This window comes from Amblyraja radiata, chromosome 16, assembly GCF_010909765.2.
Source record: "Amblyraja radiata isolate CabotCenter1 chromosome 16, sAmbRad1.1.pri, whole genome shotgun sequence".
NCBI classification, from domain to species: Eukaryota; Metazoa; Chordata; class Chondrichthyes; order Rajiformes; family Rajidae; genus Amblyraja; species Amblyraja radiata.
The window spans coordinates 16,493,677-16,518,606 of NC_045971.1; the positions used below are offsets into that span (position 1 = coordinate 16,493,677).

At 41.0% G+C, this 24,930-nt stretch overlaps 1 protein-coding gene across 7 annotated transcripts in view; it reads left to right on the forward strand.

The window, feature by feature from the left end:
* atp6v0a1 (ATPase H+ transporting V0 subunit a1) overlaps positions 1–12,182 on the forward strand; it is a 49,563-nt gene extending 37,381 nt beyond the window's left edge. For all 7 annotated transcript variants that reach the window (XM_033035225.1, XM_033035221.1, XM_033035226.1 and 4 more), the window contains 3 exons: positions 1,120–1,237; positions 4,466–4,637; positions 9,211–12,182. In XM_033035225.1, the coding sequence (XP_032891116.1) occupies positions 1,120–1,237; positions 4,466–4,637; positions 9,211–9,304 (384 nt within the window). In that variant the 3' untranslated portion in view covers positions 9,305–12,182. The remainder of the gene's footprint in view (positions 1–1,119; positions 1,238–4,465; positions 4,638–9,210) is intronic.
* The last annotated feature ends 12,748 nt before the right edge of the window (positions 12,183–24,930 follow it).

Sequence of the window (24,930 nt, forward strand, 5' to 3'; positions counted from 1 at the left end):
ATATCACTCTGAACACAGTTCCATCCTTTGGTCAGATACCTCTATCCAATATTGGTCGATCTCAGAAATAATCACAGGCCGAGTTTAGAAGTTCTCAGCATTTTTTTGACTTGAGAATGTCATAAACATTCTCACGTCTGTTCAACATAGGTATATAATCTAAATACTTTTCTTTACCCTGGAATCAGACAAGGATGCTGGCTATTGCCTTTCCTTCCTCAATAGGAACATGTTGGAATCACTGGTGGTACAAGGGTCCAGGCCAATCATCTTTGTGTAGCATTGGCACACTTTCTTATTTGTGTGAACCCGCAACATTGCAGGCTGCCTAAATTGTAAATTTATTGACAACGTGACAAAGATAACTGCTATGAAAATAGTTGCTCAGGGACAGTAGAAGTGTACAGATCTAGAGGGAAGAAGAATTGATCAGAGATTTGCACCAGTTCTACCATTTAATTAGCATGTGGGTGACCTGTGATTGAATGGCAGACATTTCAATCTTTTCCCATGTTCACCAGCAGGACAGTAAGTTGCTGTCATTGTCTACAGCAATGTGAGATGGACAGTAAATTACTCATCTCATAAATTAATTTAAAGATCTATTACAATTGGCTAACGAGGAACTATAAGTCCTGGATTTCAAATTTAACAATTGACCTGTCAGTACCCAAATACCACCATCCCTTGTATGCCAACTTTTGTTCCATTGGTCTAACCTTAATTTTCAGACTAAGCCCTTACTGTTAGATTCTTCATTTGCAGATTTATATTTTTATTCTTGGAGTTTCGCTTTATCTTAAATTTAATGGAGTAATATTTTAGTTCCATGGAATGAGGTCCTGGTTTGTGTATTCTTGTTAATATAACCCTGTTGTAGGGGGTGAAACACATTGGGAAGTGTAGAAATAATTTCCTCTCAGCACTTGGTCTCTGAGCTGAATGCGAAATCTCAAGTCCAATTTCATTGTTGATTACTTCCTTAATGTATCCAAAGCGGAACTTAGAACTTTTGCACATTTGCAGAATAATGTTTCAAGTGATGTTTTGATGAAGCAGCACACATATTGCATGTTCTTCCCATTGTGATATTTCATGTATTTAATCTGTGATTTACAGTTTAACTTTGGCGATGTTGCAGTCCATCAGGCCATCCATACAATCGAGTACTGCTTGGGATGTGTTTCTAATACTGCCTCCTACTTGCGATTGTGGGCACTCAGTCTGGCTCATGCGCGTAAGTACAGCACACATTTATACTTTGTATGAGCAGTTCCTAAAACATGTTTTAGCTAAACATGTAACTTTTTTTGCAAGCCAACTGAGGAACAATTGGTAAGGCTGTTCTCAATGCATGTTTATTTCATTGTCAATTTCAGGAGGTTAAGTTTTGACATTTTAATTTTGAAATATTGTATATCACTCTGAACACAGTTCCATCCTTTGGTCAGATACCTCTATCCAATATTGGTCGATCTCAGAAATAATCACAGGCCGAGTTTAGAAGTTCTCAGCATTTTTTTGACTTGAGAATGTCATAAATTCCATAGTTCCTAATATAAATTTGTAGGTGAGGTGAAGGAACACGATTTTTATATATGTCTTATTTAGTCCTATTCCAAGGTAAAAACAACAATGATGAGAATTCCATGCGATGACCATATAGTAACGGTAGAGTTACTGCCTTACAGCACGAGAGACCCGGGTTTGATCCTGACTATGGGTGCTGTCTCTATGGAGTTTGCTCCTTGTGACTGCGTGACTTTCCTTCGGGTGCTCTGGTTTCTTCCCACACTCCAAAGATGTGCGGGTTGCAGGTTAATTAACTTCTGCAAATTGTCCCTAGTGTCAGAGAGAACTAGTGTACGGGTGATTGCTGGCCAGTGCGGACTCAGTGGGCTGAAGGGCCGGTTTGCACGCTGCGTCTCTGAACTAAACAAAACCTGAAATGTGCCATTAGATGTTTAATATCTGTTAATACCTCTGATGTGCATTCCTTTATGGTGCATTGGAATATTAATCTAGATTGTATCTTCTACAAGGGCAGTCAAAGTTTTGGGACAGCCACCACCCAGAGGTTGCCCTCCCAGGTCAAACACCCAACCTGGAAATATATCACTGTTTCTTCATCGTTTAGAGATACAATGTGGAAACAGGGTATTTGCCCACTGAGCCACAAACCAGCAATCACCCCATCACCATTGCTAGATCAAAATCTGAAACACCCTCCAAAGCAGTATTGTAGGTATTTACACTTCAAGGACCACAGCAGTTCAATAAGGCAACTCACCACCATCTTCTCGGGGGCAATTAGGGATGGGAATTTAAATGGAGGCTCAGACTGTAAAGCCCACTTCCCATGAATGAATGAATTAAAAAAGTCTTGGGATCATCTTCGACCTGGACAATTCTGACTCTCAGATGTTAGCTTAACGTGCAAAAAGGGCAAACTATTAACAAGCTGCTGGAGATTATAACACACTAAAAGTTAAGAATAATGTTAAGTCTGAGATGTGCAAGGCGCTAAAGATACTGCCTTGTCAATTATGCTATAAAAGTTTTTTTTAGAATTTATCCCCCTGCCTACTTTGCGCACATGTTATGAAGTAACGTTGTAATATGATTGCGATTACTTCAATTTTGTCAGTGAAGTGATGATTGTTTGCCAATGATTATTCATGTATGCTATTGTGCCTTGCAAATCAGATTGGCAGATTTCCAATCAAGTGAGTGGGCAATAATTTGGTTCATAAAAGAATCACAATTTGCAATGCTACCTAATTTGATTTGGTTATTAATATACCTTAAAGAGCTGCAATAATCTTTTGCTATGGTTAGCAATTGGAATGATGTCAGAATTAGGCCCTTTACTGAATGCCTAAACAGTTAGATATGCTGCTCATCAAAATGCCATCACTATTGGCTTAACTTGCTAGGCTTTAGGGTAATATCTTATTCAACTTGCATATGCATGCTGGTGATTGAATTAAACAAAATTTAAATGTAAATTTTAAGCAAGGTCCCATTATAAGGGCAATTGAATAATGTCCTGACCTGAATGGTTCGCTATTCATTTTGTCTGTTCCTCATTTGATGGTGAAGCTCGGATGTACCTTGAGCAACCAACTGTGTTAAGTGTAAGGTACACAAAATTGCTGGAGGAACTCAGCGGGTGCAGCAGCATCTATGGAGCGAAGGAAATAGGCGACGTTTCGGGCCGAAACCCTTCTTCAGACAAAATTCAGCTGGGACTGTTTCTATACCAGTGCAAAATCTTGAACTGTAAATTGGTTATTTTTTTATGACAGGAATGGTTTCTTAAATAGGATGCAGTTCCTTCTCCAAATTTCGGCAAATGATGAGTTGAACAATTTTAGTTGTATATGTATAATTTTAAGTGTAAATTATCTTAAATGATTTGTAGGGTTTTCAATTAATTATTATTTTATTTAGAAACGTACAAAAATAGATGCAGGAGTAGGTCATTCGGCCCTTCGAGTCAGCACCGTCATTGAATATGATCATGGCTGTTTTCTAATTAAACATTTTTTAAAGCTTTTTAACTGTCACATGGGTATGTTTTCAGTTCAATCGGTTATCTTACTTCACAGAGTTTCAATATTTTAGTTTGAATGAATTTTGCCTCTAAAAAGAACCAATTTACATTTCACGATTTTGCACAGGTTGGTGAACACCAACATCAAATTCATGTCAAATATAAATATTTCAGTTTAAGGAAGTGACATCTCTCACCTTGATGGTCAATTAGGGATAGGCAAGATAAGAGATATCACTTACTTATGAAACGGAAACATTTATATTTGCGATTAATTTTATGTTGGTGTTCAGCTGGGACTGTTTCTATACCAGTGCAAAATCTTGAACTGTAAATTGGTTATTTTTTTATGACAGGAATGGTTTCTTAAATAGGATGCAGTTCCTTCTCCAAATTTCGGCAAATGATGAGTTGAACAATTTTAGTTGTATGGCTAAATGAAGTATTAACTGATGCACGGTGCTTCCTGCTCCTTTTCAAATGGTAGCATGAGATGATTAACATTTTCTGAAGTAATTGGACAAATGTTAAACAGAGGTTTTTTATTCAGTGGAGTAACATCTTTGCCAGTGGTGTATTCCCTCCATTCCACCAAGATTTCAGTGTAGACTTTTTCCTAAATTTTTGTTTTGAAGTGTACTGGGAATGCATTTGATGTTCATCAAACATCCATTTGCATTTAAAAATGAATTCAAAATCAGTCATACAGCATGGGAACGAGCCCTTCGGATCAACTCGTCCATGCTGACTGATTTGCTCCATCTAAGCTATTCCCATTTTCCTGGATTTGTCCCTCTAAACCTTTCCTATTCATGTACCTATGCAAGTGTCTTTGAATGTTATTGTACCTGCCTCAACTACTTGCTCTGGCAAAGTGAATGAATTAAACTGTATGTCTGTCTGTTTCAGAGCTCTCTGAAGTGTTGTGGACTATGGTCATGCGCGTTGGACTATCAATAAACAACTTTGGTGGATCTATTGCCTTGGTCTTCATATTTGCTGGTTTTGCTGTATTGACAATCGCAATTCTGCTCATCATGGAGGGTCTCTCTGCATTTCTGCATGCCCTTCGTTTGCACTGGTGAGTGTTGAAATTGCTGGCGATATAGTCGGTGAAGTATTTGTAAACTTCCGTTGCCTGTCCTTTCCTTTCCATTGAGAACTATATTTATGCACTCTGCATCTTCCCCTTTGCACTATTGTACCTGAGGTTGCCTTGATTATATTCATGTATGGTACATCTGATCTGGTTGAATAGCATACAAAACAGAGCTTTTCACTATGTGGTTCCCCTGATGGAAGTTCCACTGACTGTTATGGATTGTGCCCTGTTTGAATAGCCTGATGCAGCAAAAGGTTTGCACTGGCCAGTTAATGAACCATAAAAAGTTTGACACTTGGAATCAACGCGCTCAGGGTACTGACCTGCGGACAATACTCCAAATGTGGCCTAGCCTGGTGTTATACAGCTGCACCATGACTTACCAACGTTTATACTCAATGCCCTGACCAATGAAGGCAACGTGCCCTACAATCCACCTGAAGAAGGGACCTGACCTGGAACATCACAGTTCTCCACAGATGCTGCCTGACCCGCTGAGTTACGCCAGTACTTTGTGTCTTCTTTTGTGAACCAGCATTGGGAGTTCCTTGCTTCTATGCTTAATCTCCATCTTGCCTTTTTTGTCAGCCCACATTTCCAACTAATCTATAAAATATTTCCCCAATGGCATCCTTCTTCACCGTCTACAACTCCACCCATGTTTGTGTTTGTTGAGTTGATGCAGATAGGAGTGCTGGTAGAGGGGTGGAATAAATAATTAACTTGAAGCTTCAAATCTCAAGCTTCACCATGAAACATGACTATTCATTCTGCACAAAAACAAATGGTGCATCTCCCACAAGGGATTAATTTTATTAATCAATTTTCAATCGCATTGCAAACAAAAGATGAAAAAAAAACGTGAGGTCTAGAGCAGGTGTCTGTTGAACGTGGTGTGAATCATATAGTACTGGCAGTGTATTGCAACATGGTGTGGTTAATTGTGGCCATTTAAATCTCAACAATGTCAACAAGCTCAGTAAATATGAATCCTTTGAGTATCTTGTTGCAAAAATAAATGCACAGAACAGAGATCTCAGTGTGATTTGTTCAGTGACATAAATGTTTAAAATAGTGATCGGTTTTAAACAGCAATGACAGAAACAGCATTGGAGGTGTAGTCACCGTAGTTAGAAGATTCTTTATCAAATTGCCATCTGATCGAAATTAAATGTGTTATGTATTTTTATAAATCTAATATAGGTTTTTAGATAATTCCAGACATTATCAACGAGTCATAATCAAAATAATATTTGGTGTCTTATTGATTTTATGCTGGAACTCTCGTTGGACTTTCCTATATTCCTGGTTCTTGCCTTGAATGATTCAACTATTTACGACTGATGTCCTATTTCCTCCCACACCATTTTGTTTTACAGCCTGTAGTAAATCCAATGTATTTTCCCCATGACGTCTAGGTGTGCTATGGGACATGTATTTTTAACTTCATACCCCACTGTGAATGCAAATATCTATTTAACAAGCACATTATCCTTTACAATGTCACATTCAACTAATTTGCATTTCCCTCTCCCAGTTCTGATAAAGTCTCTCTTCACAGCTGCAACCTAACTTTAGTATTGGTATTTTCAACATTGTCTTTTTATTTTATCCTGTATTTAATTTTTAAATACCAAATGAAGAGTTGCTGCAGCTCCTAGACTTCAGCACAACATCTAGACCATTACTTGCACACTGGGAATACACTGTTATCAAATAATAATTTGTGAATTGATAAACTCAGATCCTATCCGAGTTAAGATTATTGGCACTTTTCAAAGAGGAAGTGGCTATTGTTACAAACTCTTCCCAGCTGCACCTGTGCCCCCATCCCCCACCTTCCTCTGAACTATCAACCACATTCAGCACCAGTCCAACTGACCTTCATCTCTGCTGCTTGTGTGCAAATGGCTGCTATATTTGCAAACAAGTTATTTTATGTGGAATAGGTGATTCAGTTGCTGTGAGGCACATCGATATATTCAGTGAATGCACTGTGATACTTTGATTTAGTCTACTTCAGAGTAGTCGTGGTGCACATTTTAATGCAAGACATTTAAGTTTCCCCAGATATCTTTGATGCCTTGGAATGCTTTTGAAATAATATGTAGATCAAACCATTGGTGTTATAACAAAGGTGATTTTGAGTATTGAAAAAGGAATCGGTCTTTTCTTTGCAGTTGTTTGTTCCTAGCCCGGATTACTCTGTGCATTCACACACACATTTGCAGAGCAAATGTAATCACATTCTGTTTATAGCAGTGTGTGGGATGTTACCGGAACAGCTGTCTGTCAGTAGAGCTTCCAGTATTCCAAAGAACTTTGGCTCCAGCTTCATCAAAAAAATGTAGCGTCAATCATAAATAAATGATAAAATCTTTAAATACAGTTTTGTTAAGGAGAGTCAAAATATACATGAACTTTTGTACTGTAACCAAATAATTTAATAGGTTAATCTGTTAACTGAAATTGCACTGCTCATTATGATGTGTGCAATAATTGTCCATATATAAACGATGGTACCACGTATTGACTTGATTCAACTGTTCACTCAAGGAAAGGCATGTAATCAAAGGTTAGGTCAGATGACAAATATCAGCAGTTTCCAAACTCAAAGGTCACACAAAATTACAAGCATAATTTATTAGGGTGTGGCCTAAAACTTTTAAATCATACTACAAGGTGTGTTCTAAAAAAGATGAAGCATGTAGATGCTTTTGTCAAATATCAAATGAACATGTCTATCCATTTTGGCCTTTCACTTTTACTGCCATAACTCTTCAGATTGTTCAGTTCTGTATGCAGAGCCTATAGCTGTAGACAGCTATCTGGTTGACATTTAACATTTATAGCACAATATATTCAGAAGGAGTGCATCTAAATTTGTAAACACATTCCTAGACATTTTAATACTCATCAAAGTATGTGAAGGGAAAATCAATTTTTATTCTGCTTTTAATGCACAAAATGTAATACAGATTCAAGTTTGCTATTCTTTGCACTCAATATTGCACTTAACTGTTTTCACCCTACACTGTTTGTCCACTTTCAGTCTGTCTGCTGCAAAGGACAGATTTGGCAATTTTTCTGCTACGGACACAGTGAGCTAGCACCTGTCTGAAGGTTATTTTTAATTCTGTTTCACTGATTAATACTCAGTGGTCAGAGGAACAATGTTCAACACTGTGATCCAATTCATCTGCTACCTCGTGGTGCCCTCTGCTGGTCATGATGCAGGATTTCCCTGTTGAACTATAAATCTATTTACACATCTTGTGCACCTTTGTACATTGACAATAGACAATAGATGCAGGAGTAGGCCATTTGGCCCTTCGAGCCAGCACCGCCATTCAATGTGATCATGGCTGATCATCCCCAATCAGTACCCCGTTCCTGCCTTCTCCCCATATCCCCTGACTCTGCTATTTTTAAGAGCCCTATCTAGCACTTTCTTGAAAGCATCCAGAGAACCTGTCTCCATTGCCCTCTGAGCAGAGAATTCCACAGACTCACCACTCTCTGTGAGAAAAAGTGTTTCCTCGTCTCCGTTCCAAACTCATCCTTCTAAACTCCATAGTGTACAAGCCCAGCCGCTCCATTCTCTCAGCATATGACAGTCCCGCCATCCCGGGAATTAACCTTGTAAACCTACGCTGTTAGCAATGAAGTAAGAAGCCAAACATAAATCAATAGGGTTGAAGCTAAAATCACTTTAACTGTGAATAAAGAGTGACCAGATGATGTACTGTTCCTCTTTTCATGCTCTTATTAATTAATCACAATTTTTTGTTAAAGATTTGAGAGTTGCTTCAAAAGTGGAAAATCTATAAATATGGTCAAACATTCACCTCTAAGCTGTGAAGCAGACAAGTTTTCCATTGAACCATTGCTATGCCAATCAATATGATTAATACCCAGACAAACTTTACCTGTTTAGTTTTGAGTAGAAATGTAAATAATGGCAGAAGGACAATTTGTTTAATGGGATGCTATTGATAACCTTATTATTGAACCAGTTGAAACTCCAGATCTGTAGAACACTTGGTGCTGCTCAGTGGCAAAGTGGTAGATTTACTGCCTTACAGTGCCAGAGGCCCAGGTTCGATTTTGTGATTCCGTAATTGTAAAATTGTCCCTGGTGTGCAGGATAGTGCTGGTGTACCGGGTGATCGATAGTCAACTTAGACTCAGTCAGCTGAATGGCCCTTTTCTGCACTGTATTTATATCTCTAAACTAAACTATTCCGTGGCTGAGGAAATGTGTTGCAATCCATTACTGCACCTTTGGTTTGTGGGAAACTGCTTTGGGCAGGATGAAAGGCTTATCATATTGTCTATCCTGTTGGTTAATTGTGTGTGACCTTACTGTTGAAACAGAGTAGCTATCTTGAACTTGCAGTATTGATGTTAACATTGCATTTATCTTGTACCAAACAGTACATTGGTGTACTGAAGCTATTTGTGACTTATTATGTATTAACATCCAAGTGTTTTCAAGTATGATACTTCCATATGTATGGAATATTTCAATAAATATTTTCTCTTTTCACAGGATCGAGTTCCAAAACAAATTCTACTCTGGTTCTGGTTATAAGTTTGTTCCCTTCTCCTTCGAAAGCATTCTTGAAGGACGTTTCGAAGAGTGAAGAGCATCCGTGTTAAATCTCAAGATGTGTGTTGTCGGTGTAAGAATTGTGATGTTGTATAGATCATTTAGTTGTCTGTATCTTAGCACAATGTTACAGGTGGTGTGCTGAGTTTCTGCATGCACTGAAAGCAAATCGTCTTGCGTCAATGAATGTAATTGTGAATTGTGACTCTTGTAAATAAATTTCTGATTCAACTCAGCGTTCACTTAATGGTTTCTTGTAATGTAATTATCCCATTTTGCAAATGTGTATTGTGTTCTTGTGGATAAGCTACTCTCTTGTTTGTTTATTTGGGGAAGGTGAAGACCAATGCTCAGTATTGCTGTGTTCTGGCCCCTCTATTTGGGCAGCATGGGAATGTCCAGAATTGCAACTGGCTTCTGATTTATTTATTTAGTTTCATGTTGTGAATTGAAGAGAGGACAGTTGGCCTTCAATCGAAGCGGGCAGATACATCTGAAAAATGCAGCATTTGAAAGATTTCAGTCTTCAAATTATTAAAAGCACTATAAATGTAGTAACTTTTATTAATATAGGCTTTGGGTGCAGGAAGCACAAGGTGGAGTGTGACTGATGAGGTGAAAGTCGAGTGCATGAAGCAGGATGGGTGCAGGAAATGTTTGGGAAGTGAGTTTCTCTTGTTTTTAAACTCGCTCCAAAGGGAAGTCATTCTGCGCGTGTGTTCAGAATGCCCACCGGTAGTAGAGAAGTCGGTGGTCGCTCTGTGTTGAAAGTCCAGCAATTGTTTCTGAATACTTGCAAATTGTTGCAACTAGGGGAAAATCGTTGCGCTCATTGAATGATTTTACTTATTATCTTTGATGCTTTTTTCTTCTGAAGAAAATTCCAAGGATCAATTCTGATTGCTCCTCCCCTCCAACTCCCCATGCACCCCATTAGATCTCTGCATCTGAGTTCATTGAACGGACTATCTGATTTCCATGTTGTTTCTAATCATTGTTCAAGTGACTACGTTTTTTGATGTGGCTCGTGTCTCTTTCTTTCTTAATGCCTTTGCCTAGTATAATGTGAACCTCTTGTTAATTTAAGGTATCAATTGACCTTTATTCACTTGCTTCTAAAGGAAACAAAATGAAGAGTATAAGCCTGAAAGTTGCCATATTCTTTAGCCTTAGCTGAGGTTTATCGCAGTTCATTGCAGTTGTTGCAAGATTCTGGTTTTCTGGGAGTTGACCTGAAAAAACAAACAAATTGTTTAATAGTCCAGATTGCTAACAATGAACCACAAATAAATTTGTTGTGACAAATTTAGGTTCACTGCATATCTCCTCTGATTAGGGATTGATGCCATCCATCATTCATAAATATTTGCCTGACTTGGACTGGTATTAAAACATAGAAAATAAGTGCCGGAGGAGGCCATTTGGCTCTTCGAGCATTGTGACATGCCAGGCTGTCCAAGCATCAGTGAATACCTTGGAGATGATGTCCCAGTGCTGCTGATTTACAATGCGGTTGTCAGATCCTCGGTATGTATGTTGCATCCATTGCAAAGATTACAGGACAGCATCACTGAGACGCTGGTCATTGGAATGTGAGTGTTTTCATGCATTAATTCACAAATCTCTTGTGACCATTTGAAGTCCTGACTTGGATTGAGGAATTGGGTTTGAACCTGGTTTCCTATCTATAATATGATGCCCACATGTAGTTCCACTTGCTGGGGCTTACTAATCAGATCTAAGATGAAGCTGCCATAATTTGTCATTGCTTTCAATAAGTTAGTGTAATTCCTGCTTGTTCCTCTCCTGACCATACAGACTGATTGGGATACTTTTTAAAAGGCAGCTGTCTATTTTTGTCCAATTTATGATCTTCATTTCAGAAAATGTGCAGAGTTTTCTCAATAGCTGGAAATTAAATATCTGATTTAAACCTCATTTGCAGCTGAATTTAGGCTTTGGCTTTCCATCAAGATCTAGCACATTATCCTGGACTATAGTGGATGTTAGTTAAGTCTCTGTTTAAATCACTATCTTCATCTTTAACATTGTGCATAACTCTGTGGGTGTGAATACTAAATATTGAAAATGCTTTTGCAGTCGTATGTATTATAACATGCCGGATGTTTCTCAATGCTGTGTAGAAAGTGCAGTAGAATTAAAGCTACATGTCTCCACATATTTTTTTAAAGATTTGCATTAAAGGTTTGCATATCCTGAAATATTTGGATCAATGTAGCTTTTTTTCACTTTATTGTCATTTCTTACTTTAGAATTAGTTCCTATTCGACTTTGGTGTGTATTTACCCACAATGAATGTATTAATAAGCTTTCCCACTGTGACTGTTGATCTGTTGTACAATGATCATGCTATGTATAGTAATAAATTGAAGCACAGAGATTTAAAAAATCTATATATAGGGATTTTCTGATCAGGGCAAATTAGTTTCTTATTTTATCAGTGTATTCCAATATGGGCAAATGGTAATTACTTGATTTGAGCTTCACCAACAATTTTTTTACTATAATGCATTCAAACATTTGATTTGCACTGGCTAATGTCTTTTGATCCAGGTTGACAGTGTGACATCGATTTCAACCATCAATGTTTCAAATTGCTACTCCATTCTGTTTCATAGGGCATTAAATTCCAACTTTAAAATGTTGTAATTTCTTTAGAACTTTCTGTAATTTCTGAATGACAGTAACCTGCTTGTTTGGTAATGCTTCCCTGTTGAGACTTGTTTCCATGTTGTGACTGTTTACAGTGTGTGATGTGTGCTCACCTGAGGCTGAGGCTTCATTGTCATTTGCGAAATATTCCAATCTGGTTGATGTGTAAAGATTCGGTGTGTATAATTTCAATGTATATTTAAACACAGAATAAAAGTCTGGTGAAGTATGTAAAAACAGTGCTCTTGGAGAACAGTTTTGTACCTTCATGCTATTTATTTATTGATCATTTGTGTGCCTTCTCGTTCTGTCAGCAGCATTGGCACAATTAAATCTCATCAAGATGTCCGTAATGATGGTATCTTGTACTTTAGTTTCCCTGAGTGTCAGAACTACAGTAACAGTCAATTATAATTGGCTGAGATGTAATAAATGACCACACCGGAACCACATAGGCACAACACGCTTTCATATTTAGCTTTTCTAGCTATTACACGGTAGACTTGCAAATCTATTGTCCAGAAACTGCTGTCAAGCTGCTGTCAACTTTCAAATCAGCAAACATAATTGCCTGACCATTATTCGTATAGCAAATATCTATGTACCCTGTACTTATAAAACTCTGATCTTGGATTTGTGTGTTTATTTGTTTGTTTGTTTGTGATTCACATCACCTCGAAAACACGAGGCTCTAACAGTGAAATGTTTACATATTCCGATAGAGATTTACCTCATGATCTCAATCGCCTCATCTGAAAATTTGATTCATTATTTCTTGAGTTATTTATTAAAATTGTTCACAAATTTGAGATCTTTTTTAAAGCTAACGAGCTGATGACGTCACAATGGCTCTGCTCCTCGCGGCCCGCTGCGCAGTTTTCAAACGTAGCCTGCTGGGCACTGATTTCCATGAGCTGCGAGTTACATTAACCCCCCCCGCACCCCGACTCACAGTCATTTTGTCACCTCCCGCTCGCAGTCGACTCGCACTCAGCCGGTCCTCAAACCAATGTTTCCAGAGATATTTGTGAAAAATCGATCAAGCAGCTTGGAAATTTCAGCAAAGAACCCGTTGATTGTGAATATATTAGGTCAGAATTTTCAAACTTCAGTGCAACATCATGTGACTGCATAATCCAAAGAATAACTATCGTTGCAACACTTAAATAAAATACACTAATCAAATGTAAATTATTATTTTGGTGCATGTTTATTTAAGGTGTATTTATCTAAAACACGTTTGACAACAATATTTTTGGAGAGATTTAATTAATTCTTTTGAAGCAGCTTTGTGGAATTAAATTGAACACGAGTAAAATACCAAGAAAAGGGAACCTCTGTCATAAATGTTTTAACATTTCACTGAGGTGAAAGCACCGAAGGGCCTGCAATTAAGAAATCCCAGTGCCTCCCCCTGGTCTTTCAGTGCAGACTGCTTCACACCACTGCCTGTCATGTGGACCAACTTTGGCTTCAGTGTGAGCTGAATTGTTCGTGTGTGTTTGCTCTAGGAATAAAAAATATTTTGTTCATGCTTGGGAAATGTGAGGACTCGAATGTTAAAGGCTATGTTAGGCATACTTGCAATGAATTACAGTCATAGAGTCCTCGAGCTATACGGCACAGAAACAGGCCCTTCATCCCACCTTGTCCAATTTGGCATATTGGGCTAATCCCACTCATCTGAATTTGACCCATTGCCCTCTAAACCTTTCCTATTCATTTATATCTGTCCAAATATATTTTAAAAGTTGAAATTGTATCCACTTCTATTATATATCAGTAAATGCTGGACCAAATTGCATTTTAAAAAATATGGCTGTTCCTAGCATTTTGCTTTAGGACATTGAAAATTTAAATTTTGGTATAAAATACTTCTTGTGGATAATTTAATTATGAATACCGAGACTAATGTACTACATTTCGTAATTCAAAAGGATTATTGAAGATTAAGGTGAAATGTGTGTATACTGCATCTGTGCTGCGAGATTTAATTAGACATGCTATAAAAGGATACCGAATCTTGTGGAATGATCGTATACAGACATACACAGTGTATGAATTGAGATGCGGAGATATTTTACTTAAGGGTAATTATTTTTGTTTTACTAATCTACATAAACATTGCCATAACGGAATTTGACAATGTGATTTCTTTCTCTTTTTCAAGAAACTAAATTAAGGTTTTTTTATCCACTGGATGTCAATCTGTGAGATTTATTTTCACACAGAATTTCTATCATTTTCATCCCTGCGTTGGGCTGCCTGTACTCCAGCATTCGCTCAAATTTAAAGGAGATTTGTTCTAAATTTGCAATGTAAAACACAGGAGACTTATGAGGTGATACCCGAGAACAATCTCCATTGTTTGTGGAGTTTAGGGAAAGGGGAGATTGACTGGAAACTGGATGGATGTTTCGGGAAAATAGAAGACACTTTATATATGTAGAATGGTGGAATTTTGTCATAGTTAAAGGCTCTGAATCGCATAACTTTTTAATCTTGTTGAACAGACAGACCTGAGGAATTAAATATTTATTTCTGTACCCAGCATTCTAAAAGAGGGTAACATTCTCTGAGGAACCTTTCACTCCCATAATCCAAGATCTGTTCATTTCAGCCTTGAAAACTATCAATGATTCAGCCCGGTGTGACTCGCTTGGATGGGGAATTCCAACAAGTGTCAGCCCATTGGAGAGATGACATTTCTATTCATCTCCATTTGTAAATGAGTGAAACCTTGTTTGAATGCTGAACCTTTTAGTTCTTGTGTACTCTCGAGGGAGGAGATATCCTGTCAGTCTCTACCATGTCAAGCCCCTTTGGAATCTCGCATGAAGGTGTATCTGTCCCCTGCTTTAAGATGCTTGTTGTAGACTAGTTCTCATAGAAATGTGGCCAGAGTAGGCTATTTGGCCTTTCAAACTTTTTCTACCTTTCAGTACAATCATAACTATTTCTTTATCCCAATACCATATTCTTGTGTATATTCCTTGAAGCCTTTTGGGTAAAAAAATCTGACTGCTCCTGCAGTCTATCCACAGAGGAACCAGTGATCTTGGCTCTGGTGGGTAGTTTTTGTAGTTCCTTACTCTTTCTGAAGATTACCTGTACTCTCGTGGGAAGTTTGGAAATGAGATTTAAAAGTTCGAAAGAATGAGAGAAGTGTCAAGACAGTGACACAACCACACTTGACATGGTTAATGTTTAAGAAGGAACTGCAGATGCTGGAAAATCGAAGGTAGACAAAAATGCTGGAGAAACTCAGTGGGCGGGGCAGCATCTATGGAGTGTAGGAAATATGCGACGATTCAGGTCGACATCCTTCTTCAGACTCTATTTCCTTTGCTCCATAGATGCTGCCTAACCCGCTGAGTTTCTCCAGCATTTTTGTCTACCTTGACATGCTTAAGCTAAGTTTTGTTGTGGTTGGGAACATATAGAAATAACAAACTGCAGATGCTGGTTTTTATCAAAGATAGGCACAAAGTGCTGGAATAACTCAGCGGGTCAGGCAGCATCTCTAGAGAAAAGGGATAAGTGACTTTTCAGGTCAGGAGCCTTCATCAGACTGAAAGTAGGGGGTGGGGTGAAGAGTTGGAAGTGAGGAAAGATCAGGACTTGGAACAAATTTCCTCAGGCAGGATGGTGCCTTGGTAGGCCCATTGTTGACTTGGGAAGGGGTGAACTCAAGAGGAATACAATGTGGTGAACTGGTTAAATGACAAGGGCGGGTCATGGTTTGCATGGCAGCATTAAGCTAATGTAAAATAATTGTGGATTTCTACAGGCAACTAAATTTGGGAAGTTTTTTCCACAGTCCCTCCTGATCAATGAAGGTCTGAAAAAAGCCATGTCTAGTGGCTGGTGCTGGTGCTGCCCACTGCAGTTGTTGCCTCGTTAACATTATGTTATCTCTGTCTCTGGATGGAGAAAATGCTGTGGCGCAGCGGTAGAGTTGCTGCCTTACAGCGCCCGAGACCCAGGTTTGTTCCTGACTATGGGTGCTGTCTGTACGCAGTTTATAAGTTCTCACTGTGTCCTCGTGGGTTTTCTCCAGGTGCTCCGGTTTCCTCCCACATTCCAAAGGTGTGCAGGTTTGTAGGTTAATTGGCTTCTGTAAATGATGCCCAGTGTGTAGGATAGAGCTAGTGTAATGTCTTTCCTCAGTCTCCTAATCTGAGGAAAGACATTCTTGCCATAGAGGGAGTACAGTGAAGGTTCACCAGACTGATTCCTAGGATGTCAGGACTTTCATATGAAGAAAGACTGAATAGACTCGGCTTGTACTCGCTAGAATTTAGAAGATTGAGGGGGATCTTATAGAAACTTACAAAATTCTTAAGGGGTTGGACAGGCTAGATGCAGGAAGATTGTTCCCGATGTTGGGGAAGTCCAGAACAAGGGGTCACAGTTTAAGGATAAGGAGGAAATCTTTTAGGACCAAGATGAGAAAAACATCTTTCACACAGAGAGTGGTGAATCTCTGAAATTCTCTGCCACAGAAGGTAGTTGAGGCCAGTTCATTGGCTATATTTAAGAGGGAGTTAGATGTGGCCCTTGTGGCTAACAGGATCAGGGGGTATGGAGAGAAGGCAGGTACAGGATACTGAGTTGGATGATCAGCCATGATCATATTGAATGGCGGTGCAGGCTCGAAGGGCCGAATGGCCTACTCGTGCACCTATTTTCTATGTTTCTATGTTTCTATGTATGGGTGATTGCTGGTCAGCGCTGTATCTCTAAACTAAAGAGTCAACAATGTGATTCGGGGAGTAGCTTTGCGGTGGCTCCACCACAGCCTCTTGCTCCACCATAACCTTTTCATCCTGAAGTGAACTGGAGAAGCTTGGTGTTACTCTTTCGATAGCTAGGTCGGGATTGGAAATTCCAGATCAGCAGTAGCTTTTGGAGCTCTTGTAATTTCTTCCATTGCAATTGAAGCCGACACTGTCAGTAGCTGCACAGGGTGGCTGGATCTTTCCAGTGAAAACATTTTTCTGTCCTTCCTGCCAACATCTGAGATCAACATTTCAGATGTAGCACATGGCTGCAGGATTGCCAAAGAAGGCAAGAAAATGGCACTCTGGGGAACATTTCCAGCATGCTGCCAGAGTACTTCCACCGACAAGCAATTTCTAACACTTGGCTTGCCTTTAAAACAAATAGAGCTAATTGTGAATAAAGCTATTCGCTGTATTGGAATTTAGTGGCCATGCACAGCACTGCTGAAATAGGGCAATGTGCAATAATTGTGTCAAGTTGTACGGTGATTGAGGAGCCGATCCTCTGCAAAGAACCCAAGTAACGTTAACCACATGGATTGTAATTGATCAGCACGGGGGTATTTGTCACCAGTCTTCACTGCGATTGGCTCTGCATTATATCGGTGGGTTAGGATTGTGGTGTCAATTGTAAAGCTAAAGGGAACATTTCTGTGGACAACTGAATCCGAGAAAGCTGCTCTTGGGTGAAGGAGTCAAAGGCTTTAGTTAGGTTGAAAAAAGGCCTTGTATTATATTTAATGATACCCTTGCATTTTTCTTGGAGTTGCTATGTTGTGCTCTGAGTGGACAGAATCCACACAGATTTGGGGAGCTGTCCACTGGGAACAATGATTGAGGAAGGCCATGGCTATGCCTTCTCTTGTAGCAGCTGGCTGTGAGGCACCTCTTCACAACTTCGAATCTGCAAATACCTTATGTTTGTAGTTTCTTGGTTTTTGTCATTAGGCTTTAGGGTGGTCAGTATGCTCTGGAGATTCTGCAGTTCATATAGGCTAAAGGTCGATAAGTTGCTTGATCATATCTTTGAATCCTCGAGTTGCTGTTGTATCTACTCATCCGAGTTCCTAAGGAGTTGTAGCTGGAACTTTCTTTTCTTTCTTGCCGTAATATTGCCCGTTGCCTCCGACAAACATTCCATTGGTGAACATCCAATTTTCACAGGTATTGGGCAACTGTTCAGCCAAAGATTTTGCTTCATAGGTGTAGTTCTAGTCACAAACAAAGTTTGCGTTGCACTTGCTTGAAGACTGCACTCCAAGCCACCCATCACTCGCTCCCCGACACACATGGACCATGAATTCTAACCCTAATCTTAATATCCATGAGATGAAGCTCTTCCACCAACCTGTTATCCACAGCAGCACCCTGCCTTCCCAATGTAAATGTTCATGGTAAGACCCTGGAAATAGGAACCCGTAGCTGACAATGGCAGATGTTGATAAGGACAATCACCACGCCTTCAATGTCCAAGTTCCGTCTTTGGCTGATTGAGGAAATGGATATCTGAAAATCAAAACTCCAGATCTGCACAAAACCTATGGTTTTGTTGGGCACCAGCAATCCCTGCCTTCCATATGTTTCTGCGACGGCACAGTCCAAAGCTGGCAGCACAAGTCTCGAGAAAGATATTACTGATATCTCTGCAAGACCCTCCAAATATTGGAAGCCATGTCCATGCCCAGGTCTGCACCCCAGCAGTGCCACCCCTAATTACACTAATTCACAGTGGGTTTGTGTACTTGACACCAGGCATTGGTGAAACACACACTGCTTTCACAGCTGGAGATTACCTGGCAAATAACTGAAAAAGATTCAGGAATTGATCAAGGTATCCTTGTACAAATGCAGCTCTCTGCTGAATCCTGGGAATCCCTGACCTCTGGCTGCTCACAGAGGGGCAGAGCATTGGGATGGTCTGGTGAGCCTCTCTAATCCATGGCCACGATCCTTGTGCAACCAATTGAAGAGGCACCACCCTACAGACAACCCACTCGCCCACTGTGACAAGCTTCTGCCTGATCTGTGTGATGGTCTGTGGCTTCAACACTGACTTCACCTCTCACCCCAGATTCTGTGAAACTAGAGTGGAAGCAAGTCATCCTGGACTCGGAGAAGGACAACGCCACCCCTCCCCTTCCTCCTACATTCTCTCCTCTAACTTCACAATTACCAACTCTTCAATCCTTTTGTCTCAAACCTTCTGTCTATTCACCTCCGTCCTTTGTCCAACCATCTGCCTATGAAAAACCCCCATCACCTGTATCAACCTATTTCTTTTAGCTTAGCTCAGAGATGCAGCACAGAAAAAGGCCCTTCGGCCCACCAAGTCTGCGCCGACCAGTGACCCCCACACACTAACACTATTCTAGACACTAGGAACAATTTATAATTTTTATCGAAGACAATTATTCTACAAACCTGTACATCTTTGGAGTGTGGGAGTAAACTGGAGCACCCAGAGAATGTACAAACTCCATACAGACAGTACCCGTGGTCAGGATTGAACCCTGGTGCTGTATGGCAGCAACTCTGCCGCTGAACCACTGTGCTGCACTCGGTACCTGTCAGGCTTTGTCCCACTCATCCTCTCTTCCAGCTTCCCCTCCCCATCCACAATCAGTGTGAAGTAGGGTCCTGATCCAAAACGTCACCTACCTATGTACTCCAGAGATGCTGCCTGACCCACTGAGTTGCTCCAGGACTTTTTTTTAGCAAACTGCATCTGCATTTTCTTGTTTCTGGATGACAAGTCAATGTCAGGGGAGGTGCTGCATATAAATAAAATCACCACTAGATGGTGCAAGATAACCTATTTCCTTCGCTCCATAGATGCTGCTGCTGCACCCGCTGAGTTTCTCCAGCATTTTTGTGTACCAAGGGGTAAAACAATGTGGCTGGAAGACAGAATTAGAGTAGAAATAAAGAGCTGCAGATGCTGGTTAATACATAAAAAGAGACAAAGTGCTGGAGTAAATCAGCGGGTCAGGCAGCATCACTGGAGAACATGGATAGGTGACATTTCAGGTCAAGACCCTTCTTTAGACCATTTGCAGTAAGGAACTGCAGATGTTGGAATGTCGAGTGGAACTGTGCTGGGTTAATGCCCCTGTCCCACTTAGGAAACCTGAACGTAAACCTCTGGAGACTTTGCGCCCCACCCAAGGTTTCCGTGCGGTTCTTGGAGGTTGCAGGTAGTGGAAGCAGGTAGGGAGACTGACAAAAACCTCCGGGAACCGCAGGAAAACCTTGGGTGGGGCGCAAAGTCTCCAGAGGTCTCCGTTCAGGTCTCCTAAGTGGGACAGGGGCATTAGGCAGCACCAGTGCAGGGAAAGGGAAGGCAATGTTTCAGGCCATGACCCTTCTCCCAAATGATTGGAGTGGGGGGGTGGAAGAAAGCTGGAAGAGGGTAGGTGCAGGACAAAGCCTGGCAAGTGATACATAGATACACTTGGGGAGGGGGAAGAGAGGCAGATGATTCGACAAAGTCCAGAGATAAAATGACAGAAGGTGTGAGACAAAATGATTGAAGAGTAGAGAATAGTGAACTTAGAGGAAGAAATGTCAGTGGAAGGCGAGGGAGAGGGGAGGAATAGCTGTGAGTCCCGGAGAATGGTTGGGTGGGTGGGGGGAGGGACTGGCGAGGAGAGGGATGGGTTTGTGGTTACCTAAAATTGGATCTCTTTGGAACTGCCCAAGCGGAATATGAGGAGCAGTTCCTCCAGTTTGTGTAGACGCTCAATCTGGCAATGGGGGAGAGAGGGAAGAGAAAGGTCAGTATGGGAATGGGATGAAGAGTTAAAATGGTTGGCAACCAGGAGATCCAGTCGGCCTTGGCTGACTGAGCACGTGTTCAGTCAAATAGTCGCTGGTATCCAATTAGTCTCGCCAATGTACAGGAGGCACAGTGGGAACACTGGATGCAGAAGATGAGGTTAGAAGGAATGTACATGAACCTCTGTAACATCTGTAGGGACTGTTGGGGTCTCTGCATGGAGGTGAGGGAGGAGGTTATAGTGACAGATGTTCCATCTCCTGCAGTTACAGGGCAAAGTACCTAGGAAGGGGGCATTTTGGATGGGAAGGGATGTGAACCAAGGAGTTGTGGAGGAAGCGGTCTCTACAGAAGGCAGAGAGGAGTGGAGATGGGAAAATGGGGCTCTATAGACCTGCGCTGATTTAGTAGTTGCAGACTAATTTTGAGTTTTGGCTGCAGTTGATTTTAAGATAGAGAGCGAACTGGGAATTTCCCACATATGAGACTTGGTCATGAGTGAAATGCCAAACAGGAGCTCAAAGACTGGAAAGTTAAAAGATAAATTGCCTTTAAATTTGAGAACAGATATATATATTCTGCAGATGTGAATTGGAAACTAGACACTGGGGTCTTATTAAAACACTTTCCAGGAAATTCTAACACATTAAACATTGGAATGCCTTATCCTTTTGATGTCTGCAGTGCCTAGGCTTCCTAGAGTTCACACTCGGAATAATCTTCAATGCAATTGGCAGCTCTGATGGGCAACCCCTGCGTAGAGGACAGAGCCACAGGTCAAGACTTGAACATCCTGTCCATTGGCAGCACAAAGCCAAACATCAGAGGTCAGCATGCTAAGTGTCAGAGGTCAACGTGGAAGAGCTGGAGTGGAAGGGAGGCTTGTGGCTAGTTTGCAAATTAAAAATAAAGCCATCAGCGTTCAGCAGGGGCTGTTGAGATGGGAACACGAGTGTGTCGGTATCCCAGGGCACTGCATTGTGCTTGATGTTGTTTGTATAGCAGCATTGATGCATCACTCGAGAAGTAAACTAGAGACTGGCAGTCTGGGGATGGAGCCTTTGACACAATGGGAGTTTGAAGTGTAAGTGATTTAGACCTTACTTGCGAGATACAGCGCGGCAACTGGCCCTTCAGCACACCGAGTCCGAGCCGACCAGCGGCTACCGGTACACGAGCACTATCCTACACACTAGGGACAATTTTACCAATGCCAATTAACCTACAAACATGCATGTCTTTGGAGTGCAGGGGGAAGCCAGAGGACCCGGAGAAAACCCACGCCGTCACGGGAAGAACGTAAAAACTCCATACGGACTGCATCCCTAGTCAGGATCGATCTCGGGTCTCTGGTGTTGTAAGACACCAATTCTACCACTAGGCCACCCGATAATTGCTGAAAGGATTAGAGGGAAGTCCAGAGGCTAAATATTCGCCTCATGGAGTGGGGTCTGGAGCCGTGTGAATCAGCCGTGGAAGCTTAAAACTCCCACTACACTTAAACCAAGACTTGGATGACCAGCAGGATCACGGGCCAAGAGTGGAAAGTCAACTCCCGTCTGTTCTTGGTGAGCACAGATATTGTGGGCTGAGAGCTTCCGTCAGCATGATACATTTCCACAAAAGCTCTTCTTTTTGTTGCTTTGTAATTGTGTTGATCCTGGTGGGATTCCTTCCAGCTCATTGCTCATGAAGGAAGGGGAAGAGAAGGAATATCAAATGATGGAGGTGTGAACAAATCTGTGGGACATATATAGGGTATGGTTAGCCCAGGGTAGGGGTGTCTAAATCTGAGGACACAGGTTTAAGGGGAGGTGGTTTAAAGGAGATATAAGTGGTAACCCTTTCATTCAATGAGTAGCTGTATCTGGAACAAGCGGCCAGAAGAAGGGTTGGATGCAGGAACAGTAACAAGAGGCATCTGGACATGTAGTTGAATGAGCAGAGCACAGAGGGATATGTAATTAATGAAGGCAACTTGGATTAGTGTGGACAGGCAAGATGGTCAGTATTAACATGATGGGCTGAGGAGCCAGTGCTCATGTTACAGAAGTTTAATGTATGAAGCTTTTTTTTCCATGAAAATGTATAGAAAATGTATAGAAAATAAGGGGGTAGGACCAGAAAAGTTTCCGAACTTCTTCTTACCCCCTTTGAACATGAACGATATTATTTGTATTATTTGAATTACTTATTTGTTTGTTTTCCTTTGTGTTTTATTTTCTTTTTTTTTATTGCTTACAAGTTTATTTGTGTTTGTATTTTTTTAACATGTTCAATAAATTAATAAAAGTTTTTTTTAAAAAGCTGCCTGTTATAGCAGTGACTATGGATTCAAACAGGTTAACAGCTTATTTCAGGCCTCATCTCACTGACATGTTCACTATTCCGATGGAAAATGTAATGTTACCCTGATATCCAGTCCAAAAAAGCGACATTATTAACATCTCTGGAGAAATACTATCATGCTTTGAGATATTTGAAGGCAGTGAATCAAATTTCTTCTGGGAGAAAATACTAGTGACAAACTAAGACCTGACGTTTTGTTCACCTTTTTCTCAGGTTCCCCCCTCAACCTCCGCTGCTCCAAGTGGAAGCCCAGCCCTTAGTCCGTCCTCCTCACAACAGAAAAGTCCCATCCCACCCAACATCTTGGAGCCTCTTCTCCAGGGCAATCATGTTCTTCCTTTAGAGTGGTGACCAGAACTGCACACGAAAGGCCAATGAAACTTTTGTAAAATTGTGCCACATCCTTCTCACTCTCACAGCAGAGCAGAGAGGATGTGGTCATTCCTGCTATAACTAAAATAGTACAAGAAATTGAGTTATGAATGTGTATCATTTGTCAATGTCCACCCCAGAATTAATTTAGTTGTGGAGATACTGTGTCTCCACAACACTTCAGCCCACCGAGTCCACAACGACCAATAATCCCCATACACTATCCTACACACTATTTACAATCAAGAGTGTCAAGAGTGTTTTATTGTCATATGTCCCAGATAGAACAATGAAATTCTTACTTGCTGCTGCACAACAAAATATGTAAACATAGTACATAGCAGGAAAAAAAAAGTTCAGTGTGTATATATACATGTACACACATACTCAACAAATAGTGCAATAATAATAATAGTCTATTGTAGTTCAGAGCATATTTGTTGTCGTGTTTAATAACCTGATGGCTGAAGGGAAGAAGCTGCTCCCTGAACCTGGATGTTACAGTTTTCAGGCTCCTGTACCTTTTTCCCGATTGCTACGGTGAAATGAATGTGTGGCCAGGATGGTGTGGGTCTCTGATGATGTTGGCTGTCTTTTTGAAGCAGCGACATCGATAGATCCCTTCGATGGTGGGGTGGTCAGAGCCGATGATGGACTGGGCAGTGGTCACAGCTTTTTGCAATCCTTATCAAATCCAATTATTCTCCAATCATTTACGTCTTTGGGACGTAGGAGGAAGCTGTGCATCCTGGGAAAGCCCATGCGGTCACGGGCGAATGTAATAATAATAATAATAATGGATGGGATTTATATAGCGCCTTTCTAATACTCAAGGCGCTTTACATCGCATTATTCATTCACTCCTCAGTCACACTCGGTGGTGGTAAGCTACTTCTGTAGCCAAAGCTGCCCTGGGGCAGACTGACGGAAGCGTGGCTGCCATTCTGCGCCTACGGCCCCTCCGACCACCACCAATCACTCACACACATTCACACACATTCACACACAGGCAAAGGTGGGTGAAGTGTCTTGCCCAAGGACACAACGACAGTATGCACTCCAAGCGGGATTCGAACCGGCTACCTTCCGGTTGCCAGCCGAACACTTAGCCCATTGTGCCATCTGTCGTCCCAATGTACAAACTCCATACAAAACAAGCACACGTACTGTAGTCAGGATCAAACCCAGGACCATGGTGCTGTCAGGCAGCAACTCTACCTCTGCGCCACCATGGTGCCCAAATGACCAAAGCAAACAAAAAGAACCAAAACAAATGAGATCATAACGAACATAGAAGACAGAAAAGTGCGTCGCAGGAACTGACCCTTCAATCCACAATGTCTGTGCTGAACACGATGCCAAGACCAACTCTTATCTCACTAATTATGGACCATATTATCCATATCCAACCAATTTCCTGCATATTCATGTGCCCATCCAAATGTCTCTTAAATGCCACCATTGTATCTACTGTACCTCCACCACAACTCCTGACAGCACGTACCAGGCACCCACCGCCCACTGTGTAAAAAACAACTTGAACCGCACACCTCCTTTAAAGGTTTGCCCCACTCACTTTAAAGCTACGCCCTCTTGCAGTCGTTATTTCCATCCTGGGAGAAAAGCTCTGACTGTCTACCCTGTCTATGCCTCTCATAATATTATATACTTCGATCACGTTTCCCCCTCAGCCTCTGGTGTTCCAGA